Source organism: Ranitomeya variabilis, chromosome 8, assembly GCF_051348905.1.
Source record: "Ranitomeya variabilis isolate aRanVar5 chromosome 8, aRanVar5.hap1, whole genome shotgun sequence".
Classification (NCBI taxonomy): domain Eukaryota; kingdom Metazoa; phylum Chordata; class Amphibia; order Anura; family Dendrobatidae; genus Ranitomeya; species Ranitomeya variabilis.
The window spans coordinates 89,427,362-89,449,662 of NC_135239.1; the positions used below are offsets into that span (position 1 = coordinate 89,427,362).

The window sequence follows — 22,301 nt, forward strand, 5'->3', positions numbered from 1 at the left end:
TTTACCAATTTTTTAATAGAGAAATGGATGCTGCATGGATGGACAAATGAGCACACAGATTATGTACACTGACAATACAGATGAAAAATCATCATTTTTTTCTATACATAAAACAGACAATTATGTATACGCCCGTGTGAACCCGACCTAATCAGGATTACAAGGAGAGGAGCATCTGAGACTGTAATCACTGTACACTGTGAACAGTGCTGTGCCTGGAGGTTGCACATCCACACAAGGTAAACCCACAGATGTAGCCAAGTTTAAACATCACGCCATCTTGATAACTTGGCACAGAACCTGTTGTAAAATACTCTCCAGCCGCCGTCTTCAGCTCAACCTGGCACAGCCCAGTCCTGATCTTCTGTCCACAGCTTCTGACTGACCAGAAGTCAGAGGGAATGGTCATAAGCGCTTAGTCCCTTCACGACATCCACCGTACATGTACGGCGCTGGGGGAGGTGCGTTCCTGCAAACCACTGTACATGTATGATTGTGCGAGCTTAGTTCCAGTGCCCGCACGAACATCAGCAGGTGTCAGTGTGCTATATGATAGCTGACACACTGCAGCAATGCCCACAGTCTGATCACAGACATTTCACTCCTCTGATGCCGCTGTCAATAGTGACATCGACATCGATCAGCATAGCAGAGGGAGGGGGCTCCCTTTCTCGTCCGATTGGCACACCGCAATTACAATCACATTGTGACGATGGTCTCCAGGATGACAGCGGGGTCACTCAGGTACAGTGGCTCTGTAAGTTGCTGCTCAGAGCATGAGCTGACAAGCCTCATCCCTGCCTGTGATGCACTGATCTAATGCCATGCAATTCAAAAGCATTGCAGAGTATTAGATCAGCAATCAGCGTAGGGAAAGTTGTTGTCCTATACTAGGACAAAGTAATATATATAAAAAAAGTTAAAACTTGTGAAAATATCGCAATCAAAAAAAGTTGAATACAAATAAAAATGTGTCGCTAAAAAAAGTCATCTTGTCCTGCAAAAAAAAAAAAGCTGCCATGTAGCTCTATCACCGGAAAAATAAAAAAAGTTATAGCTCTCAGAATATAGTGATGCAGCAATAATTCTTTTTTTAATAAAATTGTTTTTTTTGTGTAAAAGCGGCAAAATATTAAAACAAAGATATACAGTAAATGTGGTATCGCTGTAATCATACTGAACCGAAGAATAAAGCTGTCTTATCACTTTTACCACAAGATAAGCGACAACAAATTCCTGTTTTTTGTTCATTCTGCCTCCCAAAATCGTAAAGAAAGCGATCAAAATATGTTATGTGCCCGAAAATGGTACCAATAAAAGCGTCAACTCGTCTCGCAAAAAACAGGACCTAACATGACTCTGTCAGCAGAAATATGCAAAAGTTATAGCTCTCAAAATATGGAGATTCAAAAATTTTGTTTAACAAAAAAAGCATCTTTTACTGTGAGACAGCAGTCAAACATACTGTAAAAACCCGATATCGCTGTAATCATACTGACCTGAAGAATAAAGTTGTCTAATCACTTATACTACACAAACAATTATGTAAAAAATAAGCAGAACAAATATTTCACCTCCTGATGATTTGTTCATTCTGACTCCCAACGATTACAGTAAGGCTTGGCACGCATTTATTCCGCACTCTTCGCTGAGAGCTTACACCAGTGTTACCGTGTACATATCTGAAATACATGATTCAGACGGGACCACTGTCAGAAAATTCCCTATAATGAGGCAGATGGAGTCACTGTGGAAGCTGTCTGGCCTATGATCCGGCGGTGTCTATCCTTTTAAGAGTGTATAAAGTGCCGTCGGGCACAGTTCTGTGCACTTCTGAAAAGAAGGCCAAACAGAGTACAGAGTAACTCTGTTGCCTCATTATAGTGAATGGATCCCTCGGAGGCTTCATCTGAATCACGTCATTCTGAGATTTAGATGTGCAAATTGTCTCATCAGAGATGAAGAGGACTTGAACTCCAGTGCCATCTATTGGTAGTAGCAATCCTACAAGTCATTATCGACCCTTTAACAAGCCTTGCAATAGGACTTAGGATTTTTGCACCATGATATCCTAGTGCTGTGCTACCTAAAAGGGTTTGTCCAGTTTGCATAAAAGTCTGCAGTTACAATATGTGACATCAGACTTATGAATCCTCACATCGCGATCAGTGCGGTCAGGAGTCTTTGGTTCCGATACCGGGAGCGAGTAAGTGATATGCATAATCCCGGCCACATTCTGACAAGATGTTCGTGGCCTCACTCAATTCACTTGTGAGGACTGTGAGGATGAGCAAGTCTGCAATCACATAGAGTAACTGAAGCAGACTTACATAACAAACCTGGAAACCCCTTTAAGGAAAACTTGGCCACATTTGTATCACTTTACAACTACTCCTATATGTAATGAAAAATAAGATACAATACAATAGTGCATTTTACATCTTTATAGAAAGCCATTTTTTTATTATTTTTTAATTATACATTAGTCTTTGCCTATTAAAGCAGATACATGTTAATACATACCAGGCCACGTTCATCTGCACTATTCAGTAGCCGCTGGAGAAATCCTTTAAACAGTTCAACACTTTCTTTTTCCTTTAATGATTGAAAAAAAAGAAGAGACAATATTACTATTTACATACACATAAAATATAAGAGAAGGCTGTTTTTTTCTTAATTTTTAGTAGTCTCAGCCCGTGGCTGAATCACTGCCTGTCCATAGGTTCCTGGCTATTATTTGTTATCATTCGAGGAGTGCGACTAATGGAAACCACTAGGACAATATACCCAATAATATTGTATAATATACTTAGTTCCCTGTGTTTGCCTAAAGCTGAATTTGCATCAAATATATTCATCAGTGAGCTTATGTTTTCTCTGCACCTTACAGTAGATGAAGTATATCAATGTGAGCATGAACTGCTATGGACACTGGACCTGTACTAATCAGTTGTGTCTGGCTCAGGCATACAAATTCCGGATGTAAATCACTTTGAAAAGTTGCGACATTTTTGCACATCATGCAGTTGTGCAAAAATGTTGCAACTTTTGATGTTTTCGCACCAGTTTCGCCCAGCTCCACCAATGTGGAGTTTTGCTATAACTCATCTAATTCATAACAAGCTGTAGTGTACCTAAAGCCAGAAATCTTACCCCAGTCCCTGACTGGAGTAAGATTTGTGACGAGGCAACAGAGGCGAATGCCACTTTTCAGAGACGCCTGATTCAACAAGAGGCACGGACCTCTGACTCCAGCACGCATTGTCTGACTCCAGCACGCCCCCTCATCAAGACAAGCATGAACATCGCTGAGCTGTTAGACACTGCTCTATAATTGGCCAAATCATTGGAGTGCACTCGTGCCAGCTTCAGTCTGTGTACAGTCTGTTCCAATCTATGCTCATATTTACACTTTTCTGTTTTGTTATAGGAAAATAATGGTGCCATTAATTCAGGACACCAGCTTGACCAGACGGACCTCACTGACTAATGGACCATGGTGTTCTGTATTTTTGGCCATATCTACAATGAGGTTCTGAACAGAGCCTAACATAGTAATATTTACCTACAGTGCCTTGCGAAAGTTTTCGGCCCCCTGGAAGTTTTCAACCTTTTCCCACATATCATGCTTCAAACATAAAGATACCAAATGTAAATTTTTGGTGAAGAATCAACAAGTGGAACACAATTGTGAAGTTGAAAAAAAATTATTGGTTATTTTAAATTTTTGTGGAATTTCAAACACTGAAAAGTGTGGCGTGCAATATTATTCGGCTCCTTTACTTTCAGTGCAGCAAACTCACTCCAGAAGTTCATTGTGGATCTCTGAATGATCCAATGTTGTCCTAAATGCCTAATGATGATAAATATAATCCACCTGTGTGTAATCAAGTCTCCGTATAAATGCACCTGCTCTGTGATAGTCTCAGGGTTCTGTTTGAAGCACAGAGAGCATCATGAAGACCAAGGAACACAGCAGGCAGGTTCGTGATACTGTTGTGGAGACGTTTAAAGCCGGATTTGGATTCAAAATGATTTCCAAAACTTTAAACATCCCAAGGAGCACTGTGCAAGTGATCATATTGAAATAGAAGGAGAATCATACCACTGCAAATCTACCAAGACCCGGCCGTCCCTCTAAACTTTCATCTCAAACAAGGAGATGACTGATCACAGATGCAGCCAAGAGGCCCATGATCACTCTGGATGAACTGCTGAGATCTACAGCTGAGGTGGGACAGTCTGTCCATAGGACAACAATCAGTCATACACTGCACAAATCTGGCCTTTATGGAAGAGTGGCAAGAAGAAAGCCATTTCTCAAAGATATCCATAAAAAGTGTAATTTAAAGTTTGCAACAAGCCACCTGGGATACACACCAAACATGTGGAAGAAGGTGCTCTGGTCAGATGAAACCAAAATCGAACTTTTTGGCAACAATGCCAAATGATGAGTTTGGCGTAAAGGCAACACAGCTCATCACCCTGAACACACCATCCCCACTGTCAAACATGGTGGTGGCAGCATCATGGTTTGAGCCTTCTTTTCTTCAGCAGGGACAGGGAAGATGGTTAAAATTGATGGGAAGATGGATGGAGCCAAATACAGGACCATTCTTGAAGATAACCTGTTGGAGTCTGCAAAATACCTGAGACTGGGATGGAGATTTGTCTTCCAACAAGACAATGATCCCAAACATAAAGCAAAATCTACAATGGAATGGCTCACAAATAAACATATCCAGGTGTTAGAATGGCCACGTCAAAGTTCAGACCTCAATCCAATCGAGAATCTGTGGAAAGAGCTGACAACTGCTGTTCACAAACGATCTCCATCAAACCTCACTGAGCTTGAGCTGTTTGCCAAGGAAGAATGGGCAAGAATTTCAGTCTCTCGATGTACAAAACTGATAGAGACATACCCCAAGAGACTTGCAGCTGTAATCGCAGCAAAAGGTGGCGCAACAAAGTATTAAGTTAAAGGGGCCGAATAATATTGCACGCCCCACTTTTTAGTTTTTGAATTTCCACAAAAATGTAAAATAACCAATAAATTTCGTTCAACTTCCCAATTGTGTGCCACTTGTTGTTAATTCTTCACCAAAAATGTACATTTGGTATCTTTATGTTTGAAGCATGATATGTGGGAAAAGGTTGAAAAGTTCCAGGGGGCCGAATACTTTCGCAAGGCACTGTATATATTACATATCTGTTATTGTGCTCCAAAAAAAAAGAAAAGAAAAAACAAAGACCTTCCCTCACTGTATCTGTATTTAGCAAGAAAAAAGAGTCTGGGAATTAAATTGGGGCAGTTATTACATGGAGAGTAGTGATGAGTGAACGTGCTCACATAAGATGTTATCGGAGCATGCTCGGGTGCTAACCAAGTGTCTTCGGTGTGCTCGAAAAATATGTTTGAGTCCCTGAGGCTTATCCGAGCACAGGGCCGTATTTGCCACTAGGCACTCGAGGGCACGTGCCTAGGGCGGGGCGATGCGGGGGGCGGCACCTAAGCAGGGTTTTTTTTTTTTTTAAGTCCGGTCCGGCCGTGGTCACCTTAAGAGCCGCCCCAACAACAACAGCCCCCCCCCCCCCCGGCGCCGCCGCTGCTGCTGCTGCCTACTTGCTGGCCCAGCCCCCCTTGAAGACATCATGCGGATGCGGCGGTATTGACTGTCATACTCACCTCACTGCTGCTCCAGCGGTGCCGGCCGGTCTGCTCTCAGCCATTGCACATGTGAGCGCCGCGGTCACATGGTACCGCCTCATTAAGGTGATGAATCACCTTAATGAGGCGGTACCACCTGACCGCGGCGCTCACACAGGACGAGGGACGGTGCTGCGCAGGGACACAGAGGTCGTGGAGGATTCCGTTTTTCTGCGCCGCGGTGTGACGTGTGAGCAGGTGAGGTGAGTATGATATTGATAGCCAGGGAGGACGGGGGGAGCCGGGGACGGGGAGGATGAAGGAGGACCGTGTCGGACGGCCCGACGGGGAGCCGAGCCTCGGAGGCGGAGCCGTACAAGATGGGACTGAGCGTCGGGGAGCCGATGAGCCTCAGCCACGCATAAAGCCAGGCGGCCCAGGGGGGGTGAGCCACGCATACGGCGGGGACGGTTGGGGGGGGGGGCGGCTGTGAGATGAGCCAGTGCAGTGCGGTGCCTGAGCCACCCACGCATGATACAGGGAGGGGGAGATGAGCCACGCACACAGAGGGGGGGGGATATGGGAGATGAGCCAGTGCCTGAGCCACCCAGCATATACAGGGAGGGGGAGATGGGAGATGAGCCAGTGCCTGAGCCACCCAGCATATACAGGGAGGGGGAGATGAGCCACGCATGGGGGGGGGATATGGGAGATGAGCCAGTGCCTGAGCCACCCAGCATATACAGGGAGGGGGAGATGAGCCACGCATGGGGGGGGGGATATGGGAGATGAGCCAGTGCCTGAGCCGCCCAGCATATACAGGGAGGGGGAGATGGGAGATGAGCCAGTGCCTGAGCCACCCAGCATATACAGGGAGGGGGAGATGAGCCACGCATGGGGGGGGGGATATGGGAGATGAGCCAGTGCCTGAGCCACCCAGCATATACAGGGAGGGGGAGATGAGCCACGCATGGGGGGGGGGATATGGGAGATGAGCCAGTGCCTGAGCCGCCCAGCATATACAGGGAGGGGGAGATGAGCCACGCATGGGAGCGGGGGATATGGGAGATGAGCCAGTGCCTGAGCCACCCAGCATATATAGGGAGGGGGAGATGAGCCACGCATGGGGGGGGGGATATGGAAGATGAGCCAGTGCCTGAGCCACCCATGCATATGCAGGGAGGGGGAGATGAGCCACGCATACAGGGGGGGGGCTGGGAGATGAGCCAGTGCCTGAGCCACCCATGCATATGCAGGGAGGGGGAGGGTGGGCCATTATACAGTATGCATGGAGCATCATATGTGGCCATTCTACAGTATGGAGCATCATGTGCGGTCATTATACAGTATGGAACATCATGTGTGGTCATTATACAGTATGGAGCATCATGTGCAGTCATACAGTATTAGGCATCATGTGTGGTCATTATACAGTATGGAGCATCATGTGCGGCCATTATACACTATTGAGCATCATGTGTGGCCATTATACAGTATGGAGCATCATGTGTGGCCATTATACAGTATGGAGCATCATGTGTAGCCATTATACAGTATGGAGCATCATGTGTAGCCATTATACAGTATGGAGCATCATGTGTGGCCATTATACAGTATGGAGCATCATGTGTGGCCATTATACAGTATGGAGCATCATGTGTGGCCATTATACAGTATGGAGCATCATGTGTGGCCATTATACAGTATGGAGCATCATGTGTGGCCATTATACAGTATGGGGCATCATGTGTGGCCATTATACAGTATGGAGCATCATGTGTGGCCATTATACAGTATGGAGCATCATGTGTGGCCATTATACAGTATGGAGCATCATGTGTGGCCATTATACAGTATGGAGCATCATGTGTGGCTATTATACACTATAGAGCATCATGTGTGGCCATTATACAGTATGGAGCATCATGTGTGGCCATTTTTTTTTCTGTTTATAATTATTGTATATAAAACAGTGTGATCAGCAGTGCTAAATGGCTGTGGTTGGGACGTGGATATGGGTGTGACTAGTTGTGAAATGGGTGTGGTCAGAGGCGTGGCCTAAAATTTGCCGCTACGCGCGCCGCACACTTTCTGCCTCCTTCCCTTCTTCAAAAGTTGGGGGGTATGGTACCGCATTTGCCAGATCATGACAAGTGCCGCAAATCCCATAGGGAACGAATGAGGCCGAACGCAGTGTTGCCGTAAGTGATCCGTTACGCGGCACATGCAGAAAAACTGCCGGATCTGCTGCAAAAGGCGACTTTCACATCAGCGATTCTTGCTAAAATCACTGCCGATAGTGTCATACTCACCAAAGGGGGAGGCAGCGCTAAAAGTGCCTAGGGCAGCAGAAACTCTAAATACGGCCCTGTCCGAGCACATTCGCACATCACTAATGGAGAGTTTTGGCACAAATGTTTGTGTTTAGTTTTTGGTATTCCATTTATAATTAGTTAATGAATAATAATAATATTGATTAAACGCGAAATCATACCAAATCATCTTTAGGATCGGTAAAGACAACATTTTCAAGAATAATTTGCATTTTATTGGAGTCCCAGTTTTCATTATTTAGAAACTTGTTAATTTCCAGTCCGATATCAATATCCATGACGGCGTTCTGTAGGAGGAAAGAAAACGTGACTAAAAATGGAATCACTGAAGGAACAAAAGTAAAATGAAGAAATCTGTAAGACAAATAAAACCAGAAAAATGTATTTGACATGTAATTGGGCTGTGCTGCCGATTAATGAATACTAATTGTTTCAGCCAAAAATCTTCTTTAAAAGTAATCCACTTATTATTTTAGAATGTATTACATAGGTAACTGACTGGTTTAATTTTAGACAGTTTGCACTTTATAAAAAACACGTACTATAACAAATGTACAGCAGTTACATATAAAAAAGATTGCAAACGTTATTTTTCTTACTTAATGTATCTAATTTGAATTGAAATATAGTTAGAAAATTGATATTGTTTTAGTTTTTTTCTGAAAATGAACAATCAAGAAATTACATATTAAGAAGTGAAATTATTTATTTAAAATATTTTTATTCTTTTTATGACTCTCCAAATTAAACATTTTGAAATATTCTTGTTTTTAAACTGACCATTAAAACAAGCACAATCTTTCTGTTTTCTGCATCTAATTTGTTAATTTGCAGAAGGTTAGTAATTAAAAAAATATGATTCGAATATTTCGATGTCACTGATATACTTTAAAACTGTAAAGCGTTGCGGAATATGTCAGCGCTGTATAAAAAAAAAAAAAAATATATATATATATATATATATATATATATATATATATATATATATATATATATATATATATATATATAAAAAGATAGCAAAGCTCCACCAAAACTTCACTTTCACAATTGGTCCCAGGTCCTGGCAGTTTCTCTTTCAATCAAGTGGGCGAGACAGGAGAGTGACTCCTGTGACAGTGTTTTAATAAAAAAAAAAATTGTAAGACAGCTGCCATATGTGAATGCAGTCTAACAATCGTTTTAAAAAATGTGTTTTCCTTCAAGACCGTGACATGACTGTTCTGCTTGGCCTAATGCTTAGGCCACGGTCACACGTTGAGTATTTTACCTCAGTATTTGTAAGCCAAAACCAGGAGTGGGTGATAAATAAGGAAGGTGTGACGTGTTTCCATTAAGGTACCGTCACATTTAGCGACGCTGCAGCGATCTAGACAACGATGCCGATCGCTGCAGCGTCGCTGTTTCGTCGTTGTGTGGTCGCTGGAGAGCTGTCACACAGACAGCTCTCCAGCGACCAATGATGCCGCTCCCCGGGTAACCAGGGTAAACATCGGGTTACTAAGCGCAGGGCCGCGCTTAGTAACCCGATGTTTATCCTGGTTACCAATGCTAATGTAAAAACAAAACAAACACTACATACTTACATTCCGGTGTCTGTCCCCCGGCGCTGTGCTTTCCTGCACTGACTGTGAGCGCCGGCCGGAAAGCACAGCGGTGACGTCACCGCTGTAATCTGCTTTACAGCTGGCCGGCGCTGACACTGCAGGAAAGCACAGCGCCGGGGGACAGACACCGGAATGTAAGTATGTAGTGTTTGGTTTTTTTACATTTACACTGGTAACCAGGGTAAACATCGGGTTACTAAGCGCGGCCCTGCGCTTAGTAACCCGATGTTTACCCTGGTTACCAGAGAAGACATCGCTGAATCGGCGTCACACACACCGATTCAGCGATGTCTGCGGGAGTCCAGCGACGAAATAAAGTTCTGGACTTTCTGCTCCGACCAACGATGGCACAGCAGGATCTTGATCGCTTGATCGCTATCGTTCAGTGTGAAGGTACCTTTATACTTTTCCTCTGATTGTTCTTCTCCTGGCTTTGGCTTACAAATACTGAGGTAAAATACTGAACATATGAAAGTAAGCTGTGTATAAGGGCTTGTTTCCACTTGCGAGAAACACGTCCATATCTCGCATGTGAAAACCAAGCTGTGGCGCCGGCACTTAGGAGCGGAGAGTGCGGCTGCATGTGTTCCTATGCGGCCGCACGCTCCGCTCTGGAGTGCCGGTGCCAGAGCTTGGTTTTCACATGCGCGATACGGACGTGTTTCTCGCAAGTGGAAACAAGCCCTAAGAGGGAGACTCGTCTCTTCTTTAGAAGACTTGTTAACTGCCAAGTTCTTCCCAAATGATCTTACAGTCTACAAGAAATAAGCGGTAGATACAATAAGCAAGATAATCAGCACAATTTTCTCAACCAGTCATTGCTGTTTCAGCAAATTTAAGGGGGTTGTCTCCTTTCAGGAAATATTGGTCCCCAGGTGCGGTTTGGTATATAAAAAACAAACAAACCGCACTATAATCATTTCCCTGGGTCCAACACTGAGTCGTTGCCGCTGCTCCCATTGTCCATCATTGACTATGGCAGTGATGTCACATCGATAGCCTGATCGCCAATAAGTGAGCTCAGCAGCTCTGCCGGTGTACACAGAATATCACGCTCACAGTCACCGAGCTCACTGATTAACTGAGCAACGTGACAAAAGTGCCATAGTCAATGCCGGACACGGGGAGCAGCAACAACGACTCACCGATGCACCTAGGGATTGGGAGCACATTGCATTTATGCTTTTTTTTTTATCTCAGTTTGTGCCCGTGACCAATATTTCCTGAAAGGTGGCAACCCCTTTAATTGCTCCTAATGCACCACCTACAGTACATACACTTTACATAACTACACTATCCCAGATGAAAAATTGAGGAATAGCAGGCTCAAGACAAAAACATGGCACTTTTATGTGATTATAATATCAATATGATATCACACCATAAATATTATAAAAAACAAACAAAACTGGGTTCACATATCTTAATAAATGTCCATAGTTCATGTACAGTACAGGACACAAGTTATGAGGTGGAACATCAAGCAGTGAGTATGAATTTATATAGGGCTAAGTGCAGCAATCTGCTCCAACACTAGGTGTCACTATACAACCACCAAAAAAGATTAGGGAGTAGGCAGGGAATTCATCAAAAATGGTGTCTGCAACCACCTGACTATGGAAAAATGTTCCAGAAACTGACACAGCAGAAAAGGTCAGTTACAAATGTTAAATGGTAACACATATTAACCCTTTAATAATGGCTAGGCCACATTCACACTAGCAGTATTTGGTAAGTATTTTACCTCAGTATTTCTAACCCCAAACCAGGACAGGAAAAATCAAGAGGAAAAGTATAATAGAAACACGTCACCACTTCGACATTTATCACCCACTCCTGGTTTTGGCTTCTAGACACTGAGGTAAAATACCAAATACTGAGCGTGTGAATGTGACTTTAATTGAAAAGTACATCATGATCAGATGCTAGTTTCAAGCCCTGACGTACATTTTCCTCATGCTGGTCTCTTGGGTACTACCAGTACACCTGCAAGATCACCGTTTTTAGGCTGCCGTCACACTAGCAGTATTTGGTCAGTATTTTACCTCAGTATTTGTAAGCCAAAACCAGGAGTGGGTGATAAATGCAGAAGTGGTGACGTGTTTTTCCTCTATTTGTTCCACTCCTGGTTTTGGCTTACAAATACTGAGGTAAAATACTGACCAAATACTGCTAGTGTGACGGCAGCCTAAATAAAAAAAAAATAAGTACATAAATGGCACACAATTTATATCACTATGTCTATAATGTATGAACACTAATTATGCAGTTTGCAGTTTAACCCATACAACGATCTCCATAAAAAATCATAAGAAACAATTTCAAATTGCTATTTTTTTGTTCACCCATCTCACAAAGAATGGTATAAAAAGTGATAAAAAAGTACCATCTATTCCAAAATGATACCAATAAAAATACATACAGTATATCATAGCTCCCAACCGTCCCTCATTGTGTGGGACTGTCCCGGTTTTGTTGCTTCGCCCCGCTGTCCAGCACGGGACGCTCTGATCCCGCCCGCCCTCCCTCCTTGAAGACGATACTCACCTCACCTTGCTCCAGCAATGCCTGGTCTCGGCATACACAGCTCGTCCTGAATGAGCGGTCACGTGGTACCGCTCATTAAGGTCATGAATATGCGCATATTCATGACCTTAATGAGCGGTATCACGTGACCGCTCACGCAGGAAGAAGGTGCTGTGCCGGGAGTCGGGATAGAGCGAGGGGGATGTCGGCGCGGCCGCGCGATGTGAGACAGGGGTGAGTATGAGGGACAGGTGAGTACGGGGGACGGGGGGATGAAGGAGGACATAAGCCGGCGCGCCATGCAAGATGGGAGCAGGAGAGGGAGCGGGGGGGTGGAGAGATAAGCCATGCATTCAGGGGGGAATATGAGCCATGCATTCAGGGGGGAATATGAGCCATGCATACAGGGGGGAGAATATGAGCCTTGCATTGGGGGGGGGGAATATGAGCCATGCATACAGGGGGGAGAATATGAGCTTTGCATTCGGGGAGGGGGGGGGAATATGAGCCATGCATACAGGGGGGGGGAATATGAGCCATGCATACAGGGGGGGAATATGAGCCATGCATTCGGGGGGGGACTATGAGCCATGCATTCGCGGGTGAATATGAGCCATGCATACAGGGGGGGGGGGAATATGAGCCATGCATACAGGAGGGGAAATATGAGCAATGCATACAGGAGGGGGGGGAATATGAGCCATGCATACAGGAGGGGGGGGAATATGAGCCATGCATACAGGGGGGGAGGGGGGAGTATGAGCCATGCATACAGGAGGGGGATAATGAGCCATGCATTCAGGGGGGGGGGAATATGAGCCATGCATTCAGGGGGGGAATATGAGCCATGCATTCGGGGGGGGGGGATATGAGCCATGCATACAGGAGGGGGAATATGAGCCATGCATACAGGAGGGGGAATATGAGCCATGCATACAGGAGGGGGAATATGAGCCATGCATACAGGAGGGGGGATATGAGCCATGTATATGGGATGGGAGGGAGATGAGCCATGCATACAGGAGTGAGGGGGATCATGTGGGATCATTATACAGTATGGAGAACTGTGTGGCCATTATACAGTATTGAGCATCATGTGTGGTCGTTATACAGTATGGAGCATCATGTGTGGCCGTTATACAGTATGGAGCATCATGTGTGGCCATTATACAGTATGGAGCATCATGTGTGGTCATTATACAGTATGGAGCATCATGTGTGGCCATTATACAGTATTGAGCATCATGTGGGATCATTATACAGTATGGAGAACTGTGTGTGGCCGTTATACAGTATGGAGCACTATGTGTGACCATTATACAGTATGGAGCACTGTGTGGCCATTATACAGTATGGAGTACTGTGTGACCATTATACATTATGGAGCATCATGTGTGGCCATTATACATTATGGAGCATCATGTGTGGCCATTATACAGTATTGAGCATCATGTGTGGCCATTACACAGTATGGAGCATCATGTGTGGCCATTATACACTATGGAGCATCATGTGTGGCCATTATACAGTATTGAGCATCATGTGCAGCCATTATACACTATGGAGCATCATGTGAGGCCATTATACAGTATTGAGCATCATGTGTGGCCATTATACAGTATGGAGCACTGTGTGTGGCCATTATACAGTATGGAGCACTGTGTGTGGCCATTATACAGTATGGAGCACTGTGTGTGGCCATTTTACAGTATGGAGCATCATGTGGGGTCATTATACAGTATGGAGCACTGTGTGGCCATATTTTTTTTGTTTATAATTATTGTATATAAAACAGTGTGATCAGCAGTGCTAAATGGGTGTGGTTGGGACCTGGATATGGGTGTGACTAATTATGAATGGATGTGGTCAGAGGCGTGGCCTAAAATATGCCCCTCTTTCCCATCTTCAAAAGTTGGGAGGTATGTATATATATATATATATATATATATATATATATATATATATATATATATATAAAAAAAATCAATAAGAGTTGAAGCCGCACACCATACTGTAGTTATATGGTGCTCTTTATTGGCCAATATGGCTTGAAAAAGGTTCACAACTAGGACTGAAACATCGCCATATGGGCCAATGAAGAGCACCTAATAACTACACTATGGTGTGCCGCTTCAACACTTTTTGATTCTACACAAAATGACTGGTATGTGCCTGTGAGGCTCTGCATCCTATTTTTTTAACTGTGCTGCTCTTTGTCTATATATATATATATATATATACAGCTCTGGCAAAAATTGAGAGACCATCACATCAAAACCCAGTCATGGGCAGCCCAATCTCCAGATCTGAACCCCATTGAAAACCTCTGGAATGCAATCAAGAGGATGATGGATAGTCACAAGCCATCAAACAAACAAAGAAGAACTGCTTACATTTTTGCGCCAGAAGCAGTGAGAAAGACTGGTGAAAAGCATGCCAAGACGCATGAAAGCTGTGATTAAACATCATGGTTATGCCACAAAATATTGATTTCTGAACTCTTCCTGAGTTAAAACATTAGTATTGTTGTTTCCAAATGATTATGAACTTGTTTTCTTTGCATTATTTGAGGTCTGCAAGCAATGCAGTATTCTGTTATTTTGACCATTTCTCATTTTCAGAAAATAAATAAAAAATGTATTGCTTGGAAATTCGGAGACATGTTGTCAGTAGTTTATAGAATAAAAAAACAATTTACATTTTACTCAAAAATATACCTATAAAGAGAAAAATCAGACAAACTGAACATTTTGCAGTGGTCTCTTAATTTTTGCCAGAGCTGTATATCCTGTAAAAAGACGTCCCCACACAGCTTTATCTGCTTAAAAAAATGTTATCACTCTCAGAGTGGAGACACATGAACAGATAGATGATAACGAAAAAAAAAGTTATAATTGTGTCAAAGTAAGAAAATGTAAAAAACTGTAGAAATGTGTTATCCCTTTTATTGTACTGACTCGCTGAATAAATTTACCGTATACCGTGCAGTGAATACCATAAACTGATCACAAAACTTGCAGATTTGCAGTTATTATTGTATTGCCCCCACTAGAAAAAAGAATTATAAAATCCAATCAGTAAATTATACATTCCCCGAAAATCGCAGAATTAAAAGAATAGAACGCCTGCGACAAAAAACAAGACCCAAATGACCACATTGGCAGATAAATAAAAATATCACAACTTTTGAAACAATGAAAAAGTGAAAACAAATTCTCTGTTGAAGGAGTTATAAAATAAGTGGTTCCTTAAAAGGTTAAATGCAGTTCCACCTGTGCATACCAGCACTAATAAGAGAAGAGTCAGAAGACCATATAACTCGGACTTTGGGGATTGGAAAACAATGCTCGGGCCGGTCGATAGCTCTCCCAACATGCACGTGACAACTGCACAGAAATACATGCTGTAATGCTCAGGTCGGGAGAGCCGCAGGCCAGTCTGAGCATTGCATTTAAATTATCGCCAGAATTATATGGCCATTATTTATAATGGTTGGGAGACATTGATGGGCATGCATTGTTACAAGAGAGAGGCACAGATGGGGCATTATTATGAGTGAGATGTATAGATGGGACATTATTACGAGTGGGTATTTTTACATGTGAGAAGTACAGGAGCAGCATTTTTGTGAGTGGGAGGCACGGATGTGGCATTACTATGAGTGAGGGGCACAAATGGGGCATTATTACGAGTTGGAGGCACAGATTTGGCATTATTACAAGTGAGAGGTATAGATGGGACATTATTATGAGTGGGGTATTATTACATGTGAGAGGCACAGGCACAGATGGGGCATTATTACGAGTGAGAGGTAGAGATGGGGCATTATTACGAGTTGGAGGCACAGATGGGGCATTATTATGAGTGAGAGGTATAGATGGGACATTATTACGAGTGGGGTATTATTACATGTAAGAGGCACAGACGCAGCATTATTATGAATGGGAGGCACAGATGAGACATTATTACCATAGGAGTGAGAGGTACAGATGGGGCATTATTATGAGTGAGAGGCACAGATGGGGCATTATTTATAATGAGTGGGAGACACCAATGGGGTATTATTATGAATGAGGGGAACATATGCTCCTCCTTTAGGTCTCTCTTTGAGCAAGTTTATTTCTAGAATAATATTTATTATACCGACAAAACTGTGGTTATTGTCTACATTTGCAGCACTAGGAGAGGATTCACACTAGTGCCACTGTAACATAATATATATCCTAGCACTTGGCACCTGTCCACACTGCCCAAAGTACCAATACCTGGTTTAAAAACAACAGTATCACTGTGCTGGATTGGTCGGCAAACTCTCCTGACCTTAACTCAATAGAGAATTTATGGGGTATTGTCAAGAGGAAGATGAGATGACCCCAGACCCAACAATGCAGATGAGCTGAAGGCTGCTATCAAAGCAACCTGGGCTTCCATAACCCCTCAGCAGTGCCACAGGCTGATCGCCTCCATGCCACGCCGCATTGATGCAGTAATTGATGCAAAAGGAGCCCCGACTAAGTGTTGAGTGCATTTACTGAACATACATTTCAGTAGGCCAACATTTCGGATTCTAAAAAAATCATTTTTCAAGAACGGAAATAAATTAACTTTTTGAGGATATTCTTATTTTGTGAGAAGCACCTACATATAATAATAATTCCATAGGAGAGGTGCACTTTAAATAACATTACTCATTTTTATAAGCTATCAGTATTTGATCTGTATTTAGCTTTTTACTTTTTGCTGTTCTATAATTACCTAACCACATGGCGTTTATAATACATACCAGGCCATGTTCATCTGCTCTTTTCAGTAGTCCCTGGAGTAATCCTTGAAAGAGTTCAAGACTTTTCTTTGCCTTCAACAATTGAAAGAAGAAGAGACAATGATACTTTTCCTAAACTTCCTTATATAAAGTACTTATTATGCATTGAAGGGAACTTATCAGCACATTGTTACATATGGAACTTTAGATAAAATTACACCATTTGCAAAGATGCTATGGGCTAGACATAAGAAATCTAACATAGAAGACATATGCAAATCAGGTTGGAAGTGCAGTGGGGGTGTCATTGTACTGGGACTGCTTCTTCCAGGTGCACTTACTGGACAAAATGTAAAAATTTGAATTGAGTAAAACAAAAACATTATACAGGGGCAAAAAAATGAATGTGTCACTATTTTTCCACAACCAGCATCAATCACCTCTGTCCATTATTTCTGGTAGTGGAATTAGCTGTATTCACTTAAATTGCGATATTGTGTGATTCCAAGCTCAGTCCAGGGACCAGAGTGCTATTGTTTCTGGAAAAGATGCAGATTACTTTTTCTATTCCTGAACAATTGATTTAATGGGAAACTGACAACTGATACATGCTGCCTGAACCATGGGCAACCTGTACGGCATTCCAGAGAAAAACATACTTTAAACCCCGCCTGATCCCCTTGAGTGACAGGTGCCCGGCCGGTATGCTTTTCCCTGAAACGCCGCTGTGCTGCAGAGTCAAACACACCAGGCTGAGATTATACAGCCAGCGTCTGATACATGTAACCCGTAGTTTGTTGGACACCATGCATCAGTTATAATAAGTCAAATGACAGCGCCTCAAACAATGGTGAAAAGCAAGTCTTACATTTTATTCTGCCTCCTGTGGCGATGTTTTGGTCCAAAGACAGAAAAAGGTCTTCGGACTGAAATGTCGCCACAGGCGGCAGAATAAAATGTAAGACTTGCTTTTCACCATTGTTTGAGGCGCTGTCATTTGACTTATGATGGAATGTACTCTGGGATGGACTCCCTGGTTATGACGTGCGGTTCTTTGTCTTAATAAATAGACTTGGACATTTTTTTGGGGTGCGATTTAACCCTTCATATTTTGATAACCATCAGTTGTCAGATTAACTTTAAAACTGAAATAATTGATATCAGTATTACTCTTTTATACTATGATGTTATCTTCATTGTTAGTTTGGACAATATAAGTATTTATAATTTATACCTTAGCCACATTGCTGGTTATGAAGTCAGCCTTTGTTTTTTTAAGGGGGGAAGGGTGTCCACTACTTTTATATCCCCGACCATATCCTTAGGATATGTCATCAATATCAGATCGGAGGGGTCCGACACGACTCTCCCACTGATCAGATTCTATCAGCCCCAATGGTGGCCAGATGTAAGTGAATAGGGGCAGCAGTTCTCAGCAATGACCACTAAACAGTGTACAGAGCTCTGCTGTTCTGCTCCAAACACTGTTTACATCCAGGCACTGATAACAGCTGACCGGTGGGGAGCCAGGTGTCCGACCTCCTACCGATCAGACATTGATGATCTTCCCTGTGGAGAGGTCATCAATATAAAAGTGCTAGACAACTTCTTGGAGACTTTACGCACCTCTCCTGCAGGCAGCAACACTATTCATGTGTATAGAACCCCAGTAAAGTTTGTTATTGCTGTGGAGGGGATGTGTTAAGTCTCATTCAGACATCTGCTATTCTCATAATCACTGATTATGCTGATCAGACTTTAATCAGAATGTGGTCCGATTGTCATCAGTTTTTCTTGTATGTGGAGTGAAAAAAAGAGAGTTTCTCCACCTTCTCCCATATCTGTGAAAATCAGACCGCCCGTGAATGCAGCCAGATGTTGTCTAATTTTTTCATGGACCCATTGACCTAGATTGCCGATTTTATTCTGATGCATGGATCTAAATCGGACATCTCTCCTCAATTTACCGCGAAAAATCACGGTCCTGTGAATGACCCCATAGAATATCATAGGTATGAGTGATATTCGTGTAAACCATGGATAGAACTTGTACGAGGCTAAATACTGTGCCGGTGAAGGTTATTGAAAAGAGCAATGGACTTCATCAAAGTGTCTATTGTTTATATGTTTCACTCCAGTACTGTGTGACAGGTTTTGGCATGTAGTCAGTTCTATTACCTTTAATGTGAATTTCATTGATTTTGTGCTTTGGTCATAATGCTCCATATCCATGGGGTCAATGAACTCTTCATCATGGCTGGTGTTCGTAATTTGCCCATAGGCACATATCATAACAGCAAGCATAACTTTCCGTATCTGTAAATTAAAAACATTGAATCATTATGTTGCACATAATCTAAAATATTATTACAGCTTATTATTTATTGTGTATAGTGTACTATTCTATAAAAGTGACAAATGAGCATCCAGACGTAACCAAATTTATGCCAATTAGTGTAAGTGTAGGCTCACGTGAGCGTATAAAAATTGTTCAGAGTTTCATTCAGAAAACGGGATGATGTTTTTCTCACTTGTCATCAGTATACAATTTGTTTTTAATATTATCTTTTATTAATCATTTATAAGACCATTTACAGTCTACTATGTTACAGAATTATAATGTTATAATGTATCCGTAAAAATCGTATGTTATACTGGTATCTGATTTTTTTTTCACTCACCTATAGACTTGAATGGTGAATATCATCCGATTTATGGAAGAAACTAGTGCACATTGCAATTTTTTTGGGGGTGTCAGTGAGAAAAAAAATCACTAGTTTGCACTGCCCCAAGAATAACGTTGGTCTGAATATTGCCATTTTTACACGGACAGCATTGGGTCCAAAAACACAGTCTTGTGAATGAGCACTAAAAGTGACTGATATAAAGCTACAAGAACCTTATAATATACATTTTTTGGTTGGGCAAAAACTGAATATCAACAGATCCTTTTTCCTTCAGATGACGGAGGACACAATGCACATGCAAAAGTATCTACATAAATATCATCTACACATGCCATAACTATCTCCACCAACACTAGCTATACCTTTTAAACATAATACAAAATTGTTATGGAGGATAAAGTCCCTGGATATTTCTTGCTGCTATTAAAATTGTAAATTTATATTGCAGTAATTGCAAACTCTTATTTTAAGGAGAAAAATACTTTATGACTGAGATCATGGAGTCATTAACCACTAATTAATAATTTATGACTGACTTCATGGAGTCATTAACCTTATGCTGGTTTCAGCATTTACTACCAAGAATTGAGCTTAGCTTGTACAACTATGCAAGTGTTAAAGAACACCTTTGTAGGAAATGGTAATTAACATATGTCTATGGGTGCTCATTCCACAATAATCTTTAAGTGTAAACAGGCTGCCGATCGCCAATGAAAGAGTAAAACACTCGCTGATTGGGTGAAATGATCTTTTGCGCAGCGTAAAAGGAGATCGTTCTTAGCATTGCCTTGTCCTGTATGAGTAGGACTCTTTGCTGAGAACCATGGCAGCCTATGTGCACTGCGTGATCTATTACAGATTGTTCAGTGCACATCGGTCTTGCTCCTGCCTTATGCATCCTCCAACTGTCAACCACCGGTGAACTAACCAGAGGCCCTTGCCTTGTCATGTCATGTTATGATCAGTTATGCTATTTTCTGACATGCATGGTGTCATTTAAAATCCTTTTATTGCAATCACTGTACCTTTCATATCTTTCTTTGGTTCACTTTACTTTAAGTGAGATGTTGCTATAACACAGATGACGATTGCATCTCAACGCTCAAATTGGCCAGCGGCGGCTCTCCTGACCCGAGAATGACAGCACTTATTTCTATGCAGCTGTCACAATGTTCATGCAATGCGATGCGATTGTTGTCCGTGTTAGACGACCGCCTGACTGCGCCCTAATGCTGAAATCAATGTGCTGTGCAGATCAGAAGACACATGTATGCATGGTGAGCATTGCGCTGCATAGGCTCAATATTAGGTAGGGCCAGATGAATAACTACCGTAAGTCTCATGGTCATACAGAGATAGAGGTGTCTAATGAGTGTATTACTGGGCATACAGACAAGCAGTTCACTGAATAATGGATTATTTCCATAAACATAGCTTTTATTGTATTAGAAATATAAAAAAACTGTAAATAACATAATTCGATGACAAAGTGCAATACAGTTATACATATCCCTAGAAATGTCTTGTATCAGCAAAGATTGGACTAACATATAGAAATATACACTGTAAAAATTACAGAACTTTAGTCTCTTTTTTCCCCCAATACTGTAGTTGGTATGACCTTAAATTATTCTTACAATGGCTCTACCAAGTCACTCCTACCATGTCTATATCCGTTTCATCGCCCATACATTAGGTAACTCATCAGGAGATACAAATCCTAAATAGTTTGTTCACACAATCCTAGAGACTTCATATAAACCGAATTATGACACTGTGCATCCTAATCACTTGTCCATTTGGCTTCATTATAACGCCTTAAGGTACCTTCACACGAAACGACATCGCTAGCGATCCGTGACGTTGCAGCATCCTGGATAGCGATATCGTTTCGTTTGACACGCAGCAGCGATCAGGATCCTGCTGTGATGTCGCTGGTCGCTGAATAAAGTCCAGAACTTTATTTGGTCGTCCGATCGCTGTGTATCGTTGTGTTTGAAAGCAAAAGCAACGATACCCAGCGATGTTTTACACTGGTAACCAGGGTAAACATCGGGTTACCAAGCGCAGGGCCGCGCTTAGTAACCCGATGTTTACCCTGGTTACCAGCGTAAAAGTAAAAAAAACAAACAGCACATACTTACATGCGTCCCCCAGCGTCTGCTTCCTGACACTTACTGAGCGCCGGCACCTAAAGTGAAAGTGAAAGCACAGCGGTGACGTCACCGCTGTGCTGTTAGGGCCGGAGCTCAGTCAGTGTCAGGAAGCAGACGCTGGGGGACGCATGTAAGTATGTGCTGTTTGTTTTTTTTACTTTTACGCTGGTAACCAGGATAAACATCGGGTTACTAAGCGCGGCCCTGCGCTTAGCAACCCGATGTTTACCCTGGTTACCCGGGGACCTCGGCATCGTTGGTCGCTGGAGAGCGGTCTGTGTGACAGCTCTCCAGCGATCAAACAGCGACGCTGCAGCGATCGGCATCGTTGTCGCTATCGCTGCAGCGTCGCTTCGTGTGAAGGTACCTTTAGACACTACCTTAAATGGATTATCTGGGACATTGGTATTTTTTTGCAACAGGGCTAAGAAGTTATCGGCAGGTAGTTGCTAACTACCTGCTTGTTCTCCCCTGTAACAATCTGTGCCGGCAATTTTTCTGCTTCAGGTGAACTCAGGTCAACAGAAAAGCTCCTTCTCTTCCACACGGCTCTGTCGATGGGTCGTCCCTAACGATGTCATGC

At 42.7% G+C, this 22,301-nt stretch overlaps 1 protein-coding gene across 1 annotated transcript in view; it reads right to left on the reverse strand.

Moving 5' to 3' along the window:
* Positions 1-22,301, reverse strand: part of LOC143788322 (uncharacterized) — an 86,907-nt gene that overhangs the window by 41,489 nt on the left and 23,117 nt on the right. The window contains exons 2-5 of the mRNA XM_077277895.1: positions 19,054-19,191; positions 16,897-16,968; positions 8,142-8,267; positions 2,524-2,595 (exon numbers count right to left, since the gene is read on the reverse strand). Of these exons, the coding sequence (XP_077134010.1) occupies positions 2,524-2,595; positions 8,142-8,267; positions 16,897-16,968; positions 19,054-19,191 (408 nt within the window). The remainder of the gene's footprint in view (positions 1-2,523; positions 2,596-8,141; positions 8,268-16,896; positions 16,969-19,053; positions 19,192-22,301) is intronic.